Source organism: Rhincodon typus, chromosome 7, assembly GCF_021869965.1.
Source record: "Rhincodon typus isolate 14 chromosome 7, sRhiTyp1.1, whole genome shotgun sequence".
NCBI lineage: Eukaryota > Metazoa > Chordata > Chondrichthyes > Orectolobiformes > Rhincodontidae > Rhincodon > Rhincodon typus.
The window spans coordinates 15,379,577-15,397,762 of record NC_063338.1 but is presented as its reverse complement, the minus strand read 5'-3'; the positions used below and the strand labels follow the sequence as shown (position 1 = coordinate 15,397,762).

General features: G+C 39.6%; 1 protein-coding gene across 1 annotated transcript in view; it reads left to right on the top strand.

Annotated features, from left to right (window-relative positions):
• Positions 1–16,548, top strand: part of LOC125483474 (disco-interacting protein 2 homolog A-like) — a 55,817-nt gene extending 39,269 nt beyond the window's left edge. Inside the window, exons 8-14 of the mRNA XM_048598695.1 lie at positions 1,089–1,199; positions 1,354–1,477; positions 2,203–2,312; positions 7,290–7,392; positions 8,423–8,487; positions 13,944–14,037; positions 16,280–16,548. Of these exons, the coding sequence (XP_048454652.1) occupies positions 1,089–1,199; positions 1,354–1,477; positions 2,203–2,312; positions 7,290–7,392; positions 8,423–8,487; positions 13,944–14,037; positions 16,280–16,548 (876 nt within the window). The remainder of the gene's footprint in view (positions 1–1,088; positions 1,200–1,353; positions 1,478–2,202; positions 2,313–7,289; positions 7,393–8,422; positions 8,488–13,943; positions 14,038–16,279) is intronic.
• The last annotated feature ends 1,638 nt before the right edge of the window (positions 16,549–18,186 follow it).

Here is an 18,186-nt window from a genome sequence, read left to right as displayed (position 1 = left end):
TTACAATATTACAGTCATGATTTGGATAATCAAAGTGAATGTACTATTGTCAAGTTTGCAGATGACACAAAAATAGGTGGAAAGGCAGTAGTGAGGATGATGCAACAAGTCTGCTGGGGATATAGATAGGTGAAGCAAGTGGGCAAAAACTTGACAGATGGACTGTTACGTGGGGAAATGAGGCAATGCATTTTGACAGGAAGAAAAGAGCAGCTGAATATTTAAATGACAAATGAAATATTGGCCTTTATTGTAAATACTTGTGGCCCCAGCACTAATCCCTGTGGCACCACTAAGTTCTAGGTTGTCAGTCTGAAAGAGCCCCCTTATCCTAAGGCTTTGTTATCTTTTAGTTAGCCAATCCTCTATCCAAGCTAAAATACCACCTCCAGCACCATGGCCTCTTATCTTCTGAACTAGACTAATGTGTGGTACCTTATCAAATACCTTCTAAAACTCCAAATATATTGCACCCACTGTTTCCTCTTTAAGGAAGTAACAAGCAGGATCAATAAAGAATTCTAATAATTTTGTTAGGCATGATTTTACCTTCCATGAAGCTGTGCTGACTATTCTTGTTAATATTATGCATTCTAAATGCTCTTTGTAATAGATTCTAACATATTCCAAATAACAGACGTTCAGCTAACTGGTCTATAGTTAACTTTTCTCTTCATCTCCTACCCTTAAATAAAGATGTTACTTTGGTAGTTTTCCAGTCCTCTGGGATTTCTTCAGAATCAAAGGATTTTATGAAGATTGCTTCCTGCGCATCCAATATCTCAGAAGCTGCTTCCCTTAATGTCCTCGGATGCATCCATTAGGTACAGAGGAAGTATTGGTCTTTAGCCCCCTGAGTTTCCTTCATATTTTCCAGGCATTCATTAAAAGCACAGATTTTGATTAACATCTGAAACTGAAGTATGATTTAACAATGACCCTCTGTCTGTATTTTCCTCTGAACATCATTAGTTTATTCAGACATGCACATTTGTATGATCGTCATATTTAATGTAGGCACTGTGGGAGTACTTTACATGTTTGTCATTGCTAGGCATTCAACTAAATTTTCTCTGTTCTGTTTATAGGTGGCTTTGGTGTATCCAAATAATGACCCTGTGGCATTTATTGTGGCATTTTACGGTTGCCTTTTAGCAGAATTAGTTCCTGTGCCCATTGAAGTACCACTAACTAGAAAGGTAATGTCAGCTGTCATCTGCATGTTTGATCCTAAAATTGATGTTGATCAACATCTCTGTTGATGTTGATTCAGCAACTCCAGATTAGGGCCATTGTATCTGGAGTGCTGAAATTTTCAAATGTTGCCTAAAATGTTTTATTTGTTCTTGGTAGGATGCTGGCAGTCAACAAATTGGCTTTCTGCTTGGCAGCTGTGGTGTGACAGTTGCACTCACCTGCGATGCCTGTCACAAAGGATTACCAAAGTCTCAAACTGGGGATGTAGTGCAATTTAAAGGTAATATTGCATGTTTATTTGCAACCAGTGGATAATGAACGTAACTACCGCAACACTGTTTTAAAAGATGTTTTAACCAGCAAGTTCAATACACGAGTGATCAACCTCAGGAATAGATCTCCATAGGGTACACTTCAGGCAAAAACCCTGGAAGCATGTTTAAAAATGCTGGATATTCTGATGGCATTGGAAGGGGAAGCTGCAGGTTTTTATTGGAAGATGATGTCAATAAAAAGGTAATTTTGTATTTACTCCCATGAGTCACAAAAACCTTTGAATAGAAGTCTGCTGTGGTGTGTTAGCTAATCGTTCATCAGTCTTTTATGGGACTATGTTGTCTCACCACTAGTTCAAATTGAAATATTACCCATTTTCATCAGTGATCAGTACCAACAGTGTGAATCTGGGTTGTCTGTGTAATGTCTATTCATAAAGCAAATAGAAACTGAACTAAGCCACAGAAATGGTGTGGTATTTTGATGGCAAATTTTCATTCGTGAGAGTTCCTTTTGACAGCAAAATGCTATTACCAAATTTCTTCAAATTGCCATCAAAATTTAATTATGCATTTCATTGTTACTAATGCAATAAAATCTGAGTTAAAATATTTGGAAGAATTTACATTCAAGTACTTTCTGCCAATTAGATTATGGATATCTTCAATCTCCACCTCTGCATCAAAACCTTAGGTAATCAGAATTATTACACCATTATTCCATTTGCAGGTTGGCCTCGACTGGGTTGGTTTGTAACAGATGTTAAACACTTGTCAAAGCCTCCGAAAGATTGGCATCCCGTGATTAGGGATGCTGGCAACAATATTGCTTACATTGAGGTAGGTCCTGAACTAACCTCGTAATGTACAATGTTCTCTTGAACTTAGATTTTAATTTAATAAACATTCATTTACCTTTTAAAATATTTCTTGTTCACTGACTAGATGTTGCATTATTTTAGGTGGTGCCTTGAATTAAAGGTATCTAACAAAGTTTCTTCAACTACTGTATTGTAGCAAAAGGGTAGCTCAAAAGCCAATTCCAACTCGAAATAAACCATATTGATGAGCATGAAGAGAAGAAAACGATTAAATTGCTACTTAGGAGGTTTGTGCATTAGAGGACTTCAGTGTATCATCTAACATCAGACATTAAAAAACAGTAAGGGATGCTTATTGAAAAGTCCTAAGAGATGAACTGCAGCCACGATGAAAGAAGACAGATTTAGCAAGAATTGATAGGGCGGCATGGTGGCTCGGTGGTTAGTACTGCTGCCTTAGAGCACCAGGGACCCTGTTTGATTTCACCATGGGGCGCATGTCTGTGTGGAGTTTGCACATTCTCCCAATGTCTGCGTGGGTTTCCTCTCTCGGTTCGTGTGATGTGCAGGTTAGATGAATTGGCAATGCTTAATTGCCCATAGTGTCCAGGGATATGCAGGCTAGGTGGATTAGCCATGAGAAATGTAGTGTTACAGGGATAAGGTGGAGGTGTGGTTCTCGGTGGAATGCTGTTCAGAAGGTTGGTGTGGAGTTGATGAGCTGAAGGGCCTGCTTCTACACTATAGGAATTCTGTGATTCTATGATAATCCTGTTGCAGCAGGCAGTGAACATTAGCCACATTCATCTAGTGAAGGCAAACAATCATATCATGGCAATTTGAGACCATTGAGCTTGGTCTGAATAATTGGGCAATTTAATAGGATCAAGAATCCTAAGAGGATCATCTAGGCCTTGGGTTTTCTGTGAAAGTAAGGATCAAAATGGAGATAACACTGGAGAGATGAGTCATGTAGACCTATTGAACATAGGGCCAAAATAGAGATCTCCAGGAAGCTGTAGAGGTGTATAAAAACCTAGTAAGGAAATTGAACCCAGAAAAACATCTAAAAGTGCCAGCACAGGAGAGTTGCAAGGCTGGTTTTGATAGACAAATGTAGGTTTTAATGCCAAGAACTATTTGTATGCAAGGTAATCAACAGATGAAATAAATTCGAAGGAAGTGGAGGCCAAAATATGGGAGTTATTAAAGAAACTACGAGATCCTCCAAATGAAAGATGATTGGTTTATAGCCAAAAGGATTAAGTTAAATGACCCCATGGCCCTTCATTGAAATATATCGTCATTGGTAGAGACAGTAAATGTTTTAGGATATCCCCTGTAAGGTTCACTTCAAATATATTTCTCAATTATTGCAGAACAAGCTTGTTCCATTCATGGTATATTGGGTCAGGTTGCACTTGTCTTGTGGTTGGTACAGTGATATTGGGAGGATACCAGCTGGTCTTACTACTGGACAGGTCAAATCTCAGAATGAAATCTAGCTCAATAGATTTTTTTGGCTCATCTTAGTCAAGGTGGCAGTCTTTCACTGAAATTTCAGTGCGCAAGGCTGAGTATTTGATTTTAACAATAAAACAGTTATTAAGCAACAACCAAAATTAATCAAATAAAACAAATAAGCTATCTAAATATAATACAGTCAGAAAGATTTCAAAGTGCATTGCAAAACAAAATCTCATCTGCTGCCCAGCCCCCTCACTTTGCTTTTAATGAAAGTCTTGAGACATTTTCCATCTCTGTCTAAACTTTAGGTTTGACTTAACTGCTTCTCAGTTACTGACCTGTGAGTGGTCAAGTCTTTTTCCTTAAATATGTGCCGAACTGAGAAGTTAGACTTTCTTAGTCTTTTAATAAATGTGCAGAGTTCAAACCATGCACTCCGGGACTGGAAATTTCTAAACTGTTTCATGAACATATCACTTAATTGTTCTAAACAATCTTCTATTCTAGAAGAGGCTGTACTTGCTTCTGACCTCGGGTCTCCTTCAAATTGAACCCAAAAGTTTTTAAACTCAGTTTTTAAAAAAATCGTGCTCATCATAGGTTCTGCTGCAGCAAAAGTTTAAAGTTTTCTCTCATCTGCCTTAAACTACAGAAAATAAACAAAGGTCTGTTAACACTCAAGTGTTTACTATGGCTTCCTGCTCTATCCAACAGGCAGTTACAGTCCTGATTCCTGAAACATTGCCTTAATTAATTTTTAAACCCCTTTAAATTAACCAGTACCCAAATACCACTAGTTTGAAATCCAGACTATTTTCTTCTTTAAAAGAAAGAAAAAGTCTACATGTAACTCTTGCACCTTTCATCACAATATAATAAAGATACATCTAAACTACAGTGACTAGGTGAATGATTAAAATGGCTTGTATCCCCTGAGCAGTAACAGTCATTGCGGAATGTCATTCTGCTGGCAAGTTGCTCCAACGTGACACTTCTCTATATCTTCCAGGACGTTCCAAATCGAATTTTCCAGAAATGCGGAGCAAGGCATGCATTGGGAGCTCTAAAGCAGAACATATACAGGGGATTCCTTGACACGTCCCTTTCTCGCTGCCAATTGCAAAATTTCACAGTCCTGTGTAATGAATGAATGGGTAGTTGGCTGGTTGGGGGAGTATTTGTTGTCTGATCTGGGGGTACCCTTCTAGGAGGATATTTAGCTTCAGTTAGGGGTGCAGATGGTCAATCATGGACTTAGCTAGGTTTTAAAACCAGATTGTAATCTGTCTAGCATTTCCTGGCCAACAATTCAGATAAGTATATTGGAACTAGCCCAAAGTATCCAGTTCTTAACTCTGAGTCAGAGGTATTTGTGAGCGTCATGTGGAAGAGGGGAATTTTCTCATTGGAAATTTAAATGTCCCAAACAGAACTGGGTTGGCACATCAGTACCTGCACAGTGTCCCATTCACTTGTGCATCTGATCCGCAATGTTTCAGAAGCCATTAGATTTGTTCACTTGAGCTATGTCTGGAATTTGTGGTTCATAGTCCATGAATTCAAAAGGACGTGTTTATGAATTCTCTACAAGAGGAGTAAATGAATGCCTTCTGAAGTCTAACCTGTAGACTGATCAGTCCTAACATCTGTGGCCAGAAAATAGCTAGAGCCCATATTTACGGATAGGATGACTGAATACATTGAAAACGCTCAACCAATCAGCAGAGCAAAATGGATCTGTAAAATGAAGGTCATGCCTGAAGGACCTGATTGAACTTTTTTTTATAGAGGTGGCTAAAGACAATGACCAAGTAATCTCAATGGAAGTTAAATTTTGTTTCATAGTACTCCAATAAAGTGCAGTAGAATGTTTTCACGTTTTAAAAATTTATTCTCGGGATGAGGTGTCACTAGCTCGGCAGCATTTATTGCCCCATCCCTAATTGCCCAGCGGGCTGTTTAGAGTCAACCGCATTGCTGTGGGTCTGGAGTCACATGTCGGCCAGACCAGGTTAGGGTGGCAGTTTCCTTCCCTAAAGGACATTAGTGAACCAGATGGGTTTTTCCAACAATTGACAATGGATTCATGATCATCATTAGATTGTTAATAACAGATATTTATTGAATTCAACTTCCACCATCTGCTTTGGTGGGATTCGAATCTTGGTCCCCAGAACATTATCTGGATCTCTGGATTAACAGTCCACCGATAATACCACCAGGCCATCGCTTCCCATATTAAAGACTCCATACGATTTATGTGGACTTTTATAAAAAGAAGTATTTGAGCCACACCTCTAAGACAGTGAGCACAAGTTGAAGTTCATGATTTGGAGGAAAGTTGTTGACCTAGTTAGGAAATCAACTGAGTGGAAGAAGTCAAAATAGGGATAATGGACAGGTACTTTAATTAGCAGGATGTAACTAATAGTAACTTTGCGGGGACTGTGGCGTTTGTTCAATTATTTACTATTTATTAATTATTTGGTAGAAAGCCACATACCCAAATTTACATCTGATGCACACAGGACGAGTGGAATAGATAGAATCATAAGTTTGGAAAGAAATATTTATATCAATTTAAGTGACTGGGTCAAAGCATGGCAATGGATTTCTACACAATTGAGTTTAGGTCATCCATCTTGGATAAGAAAATACCCCCTGCTTTATAAGTGCTGAAAATCTGGAAGCAATCCAAAGGGATATGGAGTCCAGGTAAATATCACGAACATGAGGATAAAATTATGAACAAAGCCAATGAAATGCTGACCTTAATGTCTCGAGATCAAGAGTACATGAAGGGTAGAAATTCTATTTGTTATTACAACCACCAATAGATCACACCAAGAGTGGTTCTGGGCAGTGCACCTCAAGGCAAGATATGTATTGACCTTGGAGGAAATGTTGCATTAAGTTGCTAGGAAAGTTCTTGAACTTGAATGTTTAAGTAAATCAAAAGATGGCACAAATTACAATTGTACTTTGTGGGATTTTGAAGTTTCAAGGGGTAATTTGGTTGATGTTTTGATTTTGAACAGAACAGATAGGGTAGATAGAGGAAAGGTAGTTTATGTTTGTTGGTGAGTCAGAGTATAGGTTGGAATCTGAAGGTTGGAGCAAAATCCTTCAGCAATAAAATTAGTGAACATCCTAACACACACGGAAATACAAGTTTAGAACTCTTCCACAAATGATGATCGGTGGATCCATTGTAAATTTTAAGTTTGAAATTGATAGAGTTTTGTAAATCTGAGGTATTAAGGATATAACAAAAAATAGGTGAAGTTTGGTCTCAAATCAATCATGATTTGTCCGGTTTGAGGGGAAAAAATATTCCCCTTCTGTTCCTATGTTCCAAGTATAATTTAGGATACGGAACACAGCAACACAAACACTTAGAAACAAGTAACAGAAAAATCATGGAAATGTTTCCAAATGCAAGTGAACTTGATAATGTTTCTGTGGTTTAGAATGTACATCATTGATAATTTTTCAGTATTCGTATTCAGCATTCTTGTTTCTCCTTCAGTATAAGACCAGTAAAGAAGGAAGTTCAATGGGTATAACCATATCTCAGACTGCCATGTTAGCACATTGCCATGCCCTTAGCCAAAGCTGTGGATACACTGAAGGTGAGCTTATGTCTAATTGATTTTCAGAAGTAAAGTTTTTATTGCTGGACGATAGAATCTAAGAATTTTTTTTAGTTTCAAAGTGAAACGAGGGTTGGAGGAGGCTTGTCAGTGGGGAATGTCATGGATAAGATTTCCAACTCTGGTGTATGGGAGGATATGCCAAACTGAACCTTGACCATCAACTAAGCCAATGTGGAGTATGTAATTTTTGTGTAATTTTTTCCTCTTTCTCTGCTGGAGGTGTTGATTTTGTCTGCTTTGATCTGAGGAGTAACAGCATTCTCGTGTCTCAACGGCATTCCAGCATTTTCATAGGCGAGCTGAGGCAATGAATATTTGCAAATTAATTGACCTTTAAGGTCTTACCCTTCCCGTTATAGAGTTTGAACTTGATCGTGCAGTTACTGCATGTCCAACAGGTCATTGGATGATGATCAGATAGAAGTGGCTCAAGCTTTATTCCAACCCTGCCCCTCCCACCAAATAAAAACCCTTGGACTATTAGTGCAAATTATAGCTCCATTTTTGAATCCTTGGCTGGAAGAGGTCACTTCAAGTCTGGAAAGCAAATGTCAGATCTTATTTGACATTTTGTATGAAATCAGTAAGCGAATTTAGACATTTAATCAACTTGGAGCTTGAAGAAATATTTTTATTAGGATGCAACAGTCAATGTTTCATTGTTTCTATTGATTTTGTAGCTATTTGAAAGGATCTATAATAATGTATTCACTAGTGAAGTGTTACAGAAGTTACTGCCTCATGCATCATATGTAAGTCAAGTTGATTAACACTGCATTGAGATAGAGTTTTAATGAATCAAAAGCTTTTTCCCACAAATAACAGAGCTGCTAATATTATTGATTTGTGTATGTATGACATACCAGTGCTACAACATGAATGTTATGAACAGTTTTATAAGCCATCTGGTTGCAGTGTTTATAGAGCAGATTGCAACCGTTTTGTCAGAGCAACTGAGTAAAGCAACGTACAGTTGAGCTGTGACTGTTCTATTTTTGTATTGCAGGGGAAACATTAACAAATGTTTTGGACTTTAAAAGAGATGCTGGGCTGTGGCATGGCATTTTAACTGTAAGTATTGCGTCCAGTTTAGCTTTGAGGGACAAAGCCTGTCTGTTTCTCCAGACAGTTAATCAACATGTTCACAAAATAAACTGAGATACCTATGGTGTACAATATCTATTGTTTTCTGTACACTGCCAAGATTTACTATACATTAGATCACTTAGTCTTATCACATGCATTCTAGTGGAAACATTTACGTGTCAAATGGGTTGTCTGAAGAAATTTGTCATTGAGCCCACTTTTGAAGGCATCCATACCAAAATTGGTCAAACAGCAAATCATTTGTCTTTCCTATTTTTGTCGATTGCCAAGTGACCATTTATACTCTTGCCCTCTTTGGGCAGACAAAGGTGTTCACTGAGCAGTTTGCAACTTGATAATGTTCAAGTAAATTTAATCATTTTTAAATGGTGTCAACTGACATGGGAAGTGTTTGAAGTCGTTTTGAACATAATGTCTGACCAATGTGTGAATAGGGACTGCCGTTAAACCTCAGTGTGATTTTGGAAGTGAGTTGCTAATGCAGAATTTCACATACTACAGTGACGTTCAAAAACTTTAGCCACCTTGTGATTTAAATTTTTGTTGGGAATTTATATTTGGCAGTAGTAGCAACAGTTGAAGCTGCTATAACAGTTCCACTCTCAAACATGGGTTCATAATACATATCTAATGCATATAGATTGCAGGTTAAATGTAATGTACCCACTATACATGATGGAGCCTTTAATGAATAAAAGCCAAGTAATGCAGATGTTGGAGATCTGAAATGAAAACTGAGTTTCAGAGAAACGCTGCAAGTCTGGCAGCATCTGTGCAGAGAGCAACGAAGTTAATATTTCAAGTCTGATATACCACCTCTTCACAACTGTTTTTGGGCCTCTAATTCATGGCTCAGTTGGTAACACACTCACCTCTGAATCACAAGCTTCTGAGTTCAAATTCCATTCCTGGCATTGAGCATAAAATTCAACGCTGACACTCTGTACTGATGGTGTATTGCATTATCAGAGGGGTGGGCTTTTAGATGAGATGTTCTGGTATATTTATGAGATCTCAAAGCACTTTTTCAAAGACAAGTGGGACTGTTACCCCTTTGTCATGCTGCACTAGAAATGTCAACTGTTTCCCTCTCCACAGATGCTACAGTTTAGTTTCTCCAGCGTCTGCACCTACAGTTGCCCCTGATATCCTGGCCAATATTTATGACTCAGTCATCAGCAGGAAAGTAGATTATCTGGTCATTTAATTGCATTGTTGTTTGTAGGAGTTTCCTGCTGTGTTTCTTAAATCCAAAAAGTCATGACACAACTTTTCCTTTTTGAGGGCTCTTGTGGTTTACGTTTTGATTCTTGGGGGTTACTTTTTCAGTCTTACTCATCCCTTCATTAGGTGATACAATCATATAGTCACAATACCTAGTTTATTTGTGTTGGTGTATCTTGCACAAAAGCAGAATGAGAAGAATTTGTCAACATCTTTAGTCATCGGCCCATTGTTAAATTTTTATAACCACAGCAAATTTTCTAGACGCCATGGGTCAACAGGCATAAGTTAGTAATAAAAGATTTTTCAAAATGACTGGTCCCCCGTTCCCCCTTCCCGCTTCCCCCTCGTTTCTTCACAGTGCCTGCCCAACTGTCTCTTGCTGTCCTGCCGTCCATTCCAACACCAACTGACCCATGCTTCCTCCCCACTGTAACGATGCACCTGCACCAACAGCCTTCACGACCTGACCAACCGCTGGACCTCAACAGCCCTGGTCACCAGCACTACTTGCCTAAATAACCGGGTAATTCCTCACCAGTACTTGCTGTTGACCGACTCACTGGTGAGTGATCAGCTGCCAACATCAAGGAAGAACTCTCCTTTTTAAATATTTCTCAGTGCCCCATAAGAGGCAATATTGTTTTGTTTGCTTACTACTGAGCATTTCCCGAAGCATTTTGGGGTATGCTGGAGTGAATTTGCATGTCATCACCATGTACTTTGAGCATCGATTGCCAGAATATCACCTATTTTCAGGTTTTCTTAATTGGTGAGAAACCAGAGCAAGACTTCCTATTTTTATCATGGCTTAAGAATTATGAAACCACATGATCTTTGCTCTCAGTTACATTTTTGTGATTTTTTTTCTCTTTATCACAGTTGTTACTTTGCTGTCTGCACACAGAATATGTTAAAGTGCTATAATACTTTACTCTCTTTGTCTTAAGTCTACAAATTATACTGCTTTATAGATTGCTTTTATGATGTATCATTTGAATCAGTACTTTGACTGATGTGCTTTCTGTGGGTTTACGTTTATCCTGTAGAATTTTTGTTTGACTGTGGAGATCAATAAGCCCCATTGTTAGGAGCAGAGTGCACTCTTTTCTTGGCTGGGAGAACCTTTTAAATATGGAACTTACTCCTCCTTTTCCGGACATACTTGGAGTTTTGATAGAACTCTGCTTTTATTCATTTTGTGCTGATGAACGCTTGCTTGCCAGAACTCCAAGTTGTGGAATTCCATGTAGTTGAAATGGAGCTAACTTCCTCCAGTTGAACACTGGCAAGATTAAAGTCATTGTCCCTGGCGCCTCCCACAAGCACCACTTTCTTGCCTTTGTTTCCATCTGCCTTCTTGGCAAACCTTGGGCTGAAGTTAAATGTGAGCAACCTCAATCAGTGCCTGCTTTGCCCCTAAACAGTTTTTCTGATCCCATGTTCCCCCAGGCATAAAAGCTGTTGTTTTTCAATTTCATTATGTAGCCTGTATCCATATCTGCTTAACCCAAATGTGTCAGAACTTGCTTTTGCCAGCTGAGATCACTACTTTGTTTTTTCTTGCACTCTTCGGTTAATTCTGTTTCTCCAGCCTTGCATATCAGTCTGTTATCACCAACTGATTATTGGTCAACTTAGAATTCTCATACATGTCTCTACATCCCTTCATGGCCTATGTATTCCCTTTCCTTGTATCCTATAAACCCCCAAACCATTCCACCCCTCTGACTATGAAACTTTATGCATCCCTCGGTCATTCGCATCACTACTGGTGTCTGCGCTGCTTTTGCTTTGGTCTGACTGTTCTGAATTCCCACCCCAAATCTCTCTAAATAAATGCCAAACTTCTGAACTTTCTTCCTGGTTCCTCGGCTAGATTACACATCACTATAGTAGACAGCCCTCAACTGTGGAACTGCTATCTTCTGCCCTTGCACCCTTGTTGCTTTCCTTTCCCTGAGAACCATGATTTGCCCTTCCCAAACACTCCAGCTTCTGAATTCAGAGAACATGCTGCCTGATTACCACGAACAGTAATCACCAACGATGTTTTCTTCTATTAACGTTTTGAAAAAACTGTTTGGTCTTTAACACTTTAATCTGGTCCTCAATCATTCATAATCTATCTCATCATCCCCTGGTACTTTATGATGCACATGCAGGAGATAGCCTCCTCCCATATTGGGATGTATAATCAGCAACTTTCACTGTTCATAATAGTCTTTATATATTGACAACTTCAGATTTGGGTTCAGTAATTACTTTTCCGGACATCTCTGTTCCACCTGCAAGTAAGATTCTGAACAACTGCATTTCTACAATCTTGATTCTTTGTTCCACTGTTATTAATGTTGTTTATTATTCCAGGGAACTTCAACATTGCAAAACAATGACTTATTTTTCTACTAGGCACTTTTCAACCTTGTGACCTTGATATTGATTTGCATAATTTCAGACCTTCAGCAGAGCTTCCTCTGTTCCCTTCTATTTATCGGTAACCTCACAGTTATCATGTATCCTTTGTCTTGTTTACCTTCCCAAGCACATTACCACTCACCTTTCCAGATTCTATTTGTCACTTTTCTGCCCACCTGATCAGTCTATTAAGACCTTGTGCTATCTGTAGCTTTCTTCCACTGTGTTAATCTGATGCAGTTAATCTGGATCTGTGTTATCACCTGTCATCTCTGCCTAAATCTCTGTATCATGGAGAAAGGTATGGTTGCTGACATATTCGGCTGAAAACCGGTTAGACATTGTCATGTTATTGTTATGGCATAGACGGAGACCATTTGTCCCATCATTCCTGCACTGGCTTACAACACTTACGTTTACAGCTTTTTAGGGTGATGTTCAGAGATTTGCATGCCTAATGTGGCATTCACTGATAGTTTTTGCCAGAGCAGTATGACGTAGTCAACAGTACAGAGCTTTTATTATTCATTGTAAGAAGCCCTTTATCTGAAACCATCCTTCGTAACATGAATACAGAAGCAGAATATTGAAATCTATAAAATCCCAAAAGGACTAGACAAGTTTAATCCAGGAAGGATGCTCCCAATAGTAGGGGGAGTTCAGAACCAAGTGTCACAGTTTAAGGATTAAGGATGAACCTTCTAGGACTAAAATGAGGAGAAATTTCTTCACCCAGAGAATGGTGAACCTGTGGAATTCACGGCCACATAAAGTGGTTGAGGCCAAAACATTGTGTTGTGAGGTAGATATAGCTCTTGTGGCTAAAGGGATCGAGGCCTTTGGAGGGGTGGGTGGAGACGGGATTAGGATGTTGAACTTGATGATCGGCCATGATCATTTTGAACGGTGGAGCAACCTCGACATCAAATGGCCTACTCTTATCTTTGATGTTTCTCTATGTATTTTTCCCCTGGTTGCATGATTTAGCTTTCCTCCTGTGCTCGTCCTCTCCTAGTTGGTCTGTTTGTTCATCATAGAATCCCTACAGTTTGGAAACAGGCCCTTCGGCCCAACAAGTCCACACCAACCCCTGGAGCATCCCCCTATAACCCACCTAATCTACACATCCCAGAACACCACGGGCAATTTAGCATGGCCAATCCACCTAGCCTGCACATCTTTGGACTGTGGGAGGAAACCCACGCAGACACAGGGAGAATGTGCAAACTCCACACAGACAGTCGCCCAAAGTTGGAATCAAACCCGGGTCCCTGGCGCTGTGAGACAACAGTGCTAACCACTGAGCCAACATGTCGCCCCAAATTGCTTGTCTTGAAAGCCCAGCAGCAGATCTCTCCTTAATCAAAGTAAATCTAAACAGTTCAGAATTATGACATTTTCAAATTATTCATTTTCCTCAATAGGCAAACTGCCTATTGCATCCTTTTTGCTGGTCCAGCCAATATCACCATTGCCCAACCACTGAAGAATCCGGCCCCAGTGTTGTACCTTTCCATGGGCATTCTGTGTGCGCCACACCAGCTGCATCCTGACCAAGTGGAGACCAGCTTGGCTCAGTTATTGCATTGTTGAATCAACTGCAGAAGGTTGATGTGGCTCTGAATTCTGATTGGCAGGCATGTCATTGTGAAACCAACTTAACCCCCGCTTAAATCTCTTTTGAAAGTTGATGATCGTGATTCGATTGTCAGCCATTTATCAGTGTTCAGTTTGAGACATCAAAGTGCAATTCACTCATATTTTATGTCTCTTGACAGAGTGTCATGAACAGGATGCATGTGATCAACATCCCATATGCTCTGATGAAGGTGAACCCTCTTTCCTGGATACAGAAAGTTTATGCCTACAAAGGTATGGTCATAACTTGTTCAAAAGACGTTGAACAGGCAAAGATCGTTCTGTCCATTTCATACTCTGCTGTTGGCTAATGACAATTTCGTACAAATTTAGGTTGCTTTGAATTTGCCAGCACCGTTCAGATTCTTATCTCACCTTGCGTCATATCTCACAAAAATAGATATGTTTCTTTTTTCCATCATGATCTCATGGGCGCATATCTTTGAAAGTGATAAAGCGAGTTGAGAAGGCTGTTCTAAAAAGCATAAGGATTCTTTGTATGTAGTAAAAGCAATAGCATGCAATGTAAGGTAATTATGTTCATTGTTAATCAAGTTATGGGTTAAGCCTCAGCTGAGGAATTGTGGTCAATTTGGGGAACCACCACTGTAGGAAAATTAAAATTTTAAATCATTGACAATGTATCTGTTGATTGGCTGCTAACTCGTTCTCACACCACGATGGTGTGATAAGTACAATGTGAATACAGCAGCTCACATTGATTTTGTGAACAGGAAATCTGGTGGACTGTGACAAGTCACTTATAGAGCCATACAGCATGGAAACACTCTTTGGTCCAACTCTTCCACATTGACCATTTCCCCAAACTAAGCTAGACCTACTTGCCTACATTTGGCTAATATTCCTCCAAACCTTTCCTATTCATATACTTATCCAAATGTCTTTTGGATGTTGTAACTGTACCTGCATCCGCCGCTTCCTCTGGCAGTTCATTCCATGCATGAACCCCTCTGTATATTAAAAAAGTTGCCCCTCCTGTCCTTTTTAAAACTTTCTCCTTTCACCTTAAACATATGACCCCTCATTTTGGATTCCCCCATCCTTGGGAAAAGACCCTTGTTATTCACCTTAACTGTGCCTCTCATGATTTTATAAACCCCTATAAGGTCACCCCTCAACCTCTTGCTCTCACTTGATTGTATCCTTGGTGTTCAGACCGTTGACCTACAGGAGCGTCATTTTCCATTATACCTTTAACTTATCTCTTCAGGGAGCATGGTATTTTGGTGATGTGTGGGTATGTCTGTGTTGGGATTAAGGAATATAGTACCAGATCTGGATTAGAGTGTAAATGTTATTCAGTGTTTGCCAATTGTTTGAAGAATAAGATTGCAATTAAAATAAACACATTATTTTGAGTTCATTGAAGAAGCTCGGTGTCGTTTTCTTCTATTCTGGATAGTGGTGCTAAAGAAAAGCAACTGTCCAATTTGGCGATTCGATCAACATATTTAAACTACTGGTGCAAACTGGTAGAGTAGTAGATCAGTTTCTCCTTCCTGTCGTAACTATGATAGGATGCAAGCAAACAGAATGGCTTATCTTAAGCAAAAAGTGGAAGACAGTTGAAAAGTCCAGATTATGAACAAGTGGTTCAAAGAATATGTTATCTTAAATAGTCTGAACAAGGACCTGGCCACTTGAGCCTGCTCTACCATTATAATATCCCCCTTTGGATCAAACTGCGGTAACACATTTTCTAGTTCAGAGTGTAATGCTTTTGTTTATTGCTTTAGCCTAAAGAAACAAACTTACCTGGCTAGATCAAAGTGACAGAATACTTTACTTTTCTCATCTGTCGAACAAAAATTTGTCTCAGATTTATGAAATAATAGAAGTTCCTGTACAGAGATGCAGCAATTGAACAGAAATATCAAAAGTGACAGATTGCTGCAAAATTGCAACTAATATTGTATGACAGTAATTCATTCCTTGCATGGCTTCTCATCATGTAGGGCATTTAGCATCTTCACTGTTTCAATATCCTAATGTGGCCTCACTGTTTCTGCTGTGATGAGTACCAGTGGCTTTTCATCTGCAATTTTTTTCAGAATCAAGTCTTGCCAATGTTGTGAAAGATTTGGCTGACCCTGTTTAAATGATGTAGTAATGATGTACCCCAGGTATTGCCTACCGTTATGTCACTGTGAGAACCACTGCTGCAGTCTATTATCTAGTCTATAGCATTTAATGTTAATTTAGGGCCTTCTATTTTAAGACGTAAGTTTTATTTATTTCTCGTGGGACATGGGTGTTGCTGATTGGTCAATATTTATTGCCCATCTCTAGTTGCCCTTGAGAAGGTGGTGAGCTGCCATCTTGAACCGCTGCAGTATTTTCTGTAATGTAGCATAAACACGTTTGACAGTTTAAATGCTGCATATTTAATTTTAAGATGTCTTGACCATCTCAAGTGTAATAGCAAATCCTGCTCCTTTTTTTTGTTTCTTTGCAGCTCACATTGCTTTGGTAAAATCGCGGGATATGCACTGGTCTCTGTTAGCTCAACGGGATCAGAGGGATGTAAGCCTCAGCTCACTGCGGATGCTGATTGTAGCAGATGGTGCAAATCCATGTGAGTATGCCATCTTGCTGTCTTCACACACATTCTTCACAAAATCTAGTGACAATAACCAGCATAACCCCCTTCCAATTTTACTTCATTCTGCATCCATCTTTTCTAAGTCGCTTGTCATTGCACCTTTTAAATTCCAAACTGCCTAGCTTTTGACCTTTTCAGTTTTCATTGACTCAACCACCTCCCAACTCTATCTGTGATGGCTTTATCCTTAGAAAATTTTAGTCTTCAGCAAACCTCTAGCCTCTCCTATTCCATTCATTTCCTATGGTGTGCAACCTATCTTCTTGCCAAACGCGTAACTAGGGAAGAAGGAAGCCTTTTAAACTGACTAGTGAGGGAAAGGAATCAAACTGGGGAAGGTGCAGTAAATCAAAGAGTGGATTTAAGGCCAAAAAGAAGGTACTGGTATGGGAAATAACAAACAGGCCTTGACAAGTAAGGGATTAAGAGTATGAATCTTAAGAGTTAACCAACAGATAAGATGAGAATTTTTGAAGAGTAAGAAGATAAAACTAAAACCTCTACCTGAATGTATGTTGCATTCAAAACAAACAGATGAATTAAGTGCAGACAGCAGTGAACAAGTGTGATCTGATAGCCATTACAGTGATATTGCAGGAGGATGATATGGATTGTTTGACTGACTGAATCATTTATTGTCTCGCGTATTCAATGTACCTTTTGCTATACATACATGGCGCCATTCATCTTAACTTAGAATAAGATACAAACAAAAAGCTAGAGAGTCCGACTGTCCTTTCCTCTGCCAGAGTCCTGCTCCCACCATGGCTGCCTCACCGGACCGCTCCCACCTGCCCAGTCTTGATCAGCATCGTTGAGAGACACAACTTGTGCATTTAGCTCCTGCCACTTGGTTCCTGGTTGCGATCCAGCTCCTTCCCAACTCCTTCGGTAGGTAGTTAAAAGGGGTCAGGGGGAATAGAATTACTACAGAGGGAGAGAGAAGAAAGGAGGAAAAACATAGAAAGGACAAAGAAAGAGAAAAAGAACTGGAAAGCCAATTGGCACGACTTACCATGCTGTCACTGCTGGAGGGGAGGTGAATCTTGAAGGATAAGATATTTGGAAACGATACGGGTGACTCCATGGGTTTATGATGGTTTTAGCCCAATAGAGAAAAATTATGTAAGTTGAAGAAACCAAGATGTGGAAACAGGCTAGAAATGGTAAAAGCAAGAAGTCACTAGTGAGAGTAGAATAGACCATACCCCCAACCCAATCCACCCAACAAAACAAAGTAACCACCCAGCGTTGGGGAGAAAGGAGGAAATGATGGCAGCTTGTCAGAAAGGTACAGTGATAATCGGTAGATTTTAGTCTGAAAAAGTCAGATGGGCAAAAGATGCAGTGCCCAACGCTGAGATTGGTCCCTCCCCGTAACTCTTTCTCCAGTATATTGATGACATCATTGGTGGTGCTTCCCCCTCTTGCCTGGAATTGGAAAGATTTATCAGTTATGCTTCCAGTTTCCACCCTGTTCTCACTTTCACTTGTTCCATCCCTGACTCCTGTCTTCCCTGCCTTGACATTTGTGTTTTACCTTTCTGGGGATAGGCTAGCCACTGATATCCATGACAAACCAACTGACTCCCACAGTTACCTGGACTATACATCCTCACGCTTCATTTCCTGTAAAGGCTCTGTTCCATTCTCCAAGTGTCTCCATCTCATCTACTCTGATGCCAACTTCAACAAGGGGTTCTGTCAGAAATTTCCACCTTTTCTTCATCTGACGATTCCCGCCACCTTGGTTGACAGCC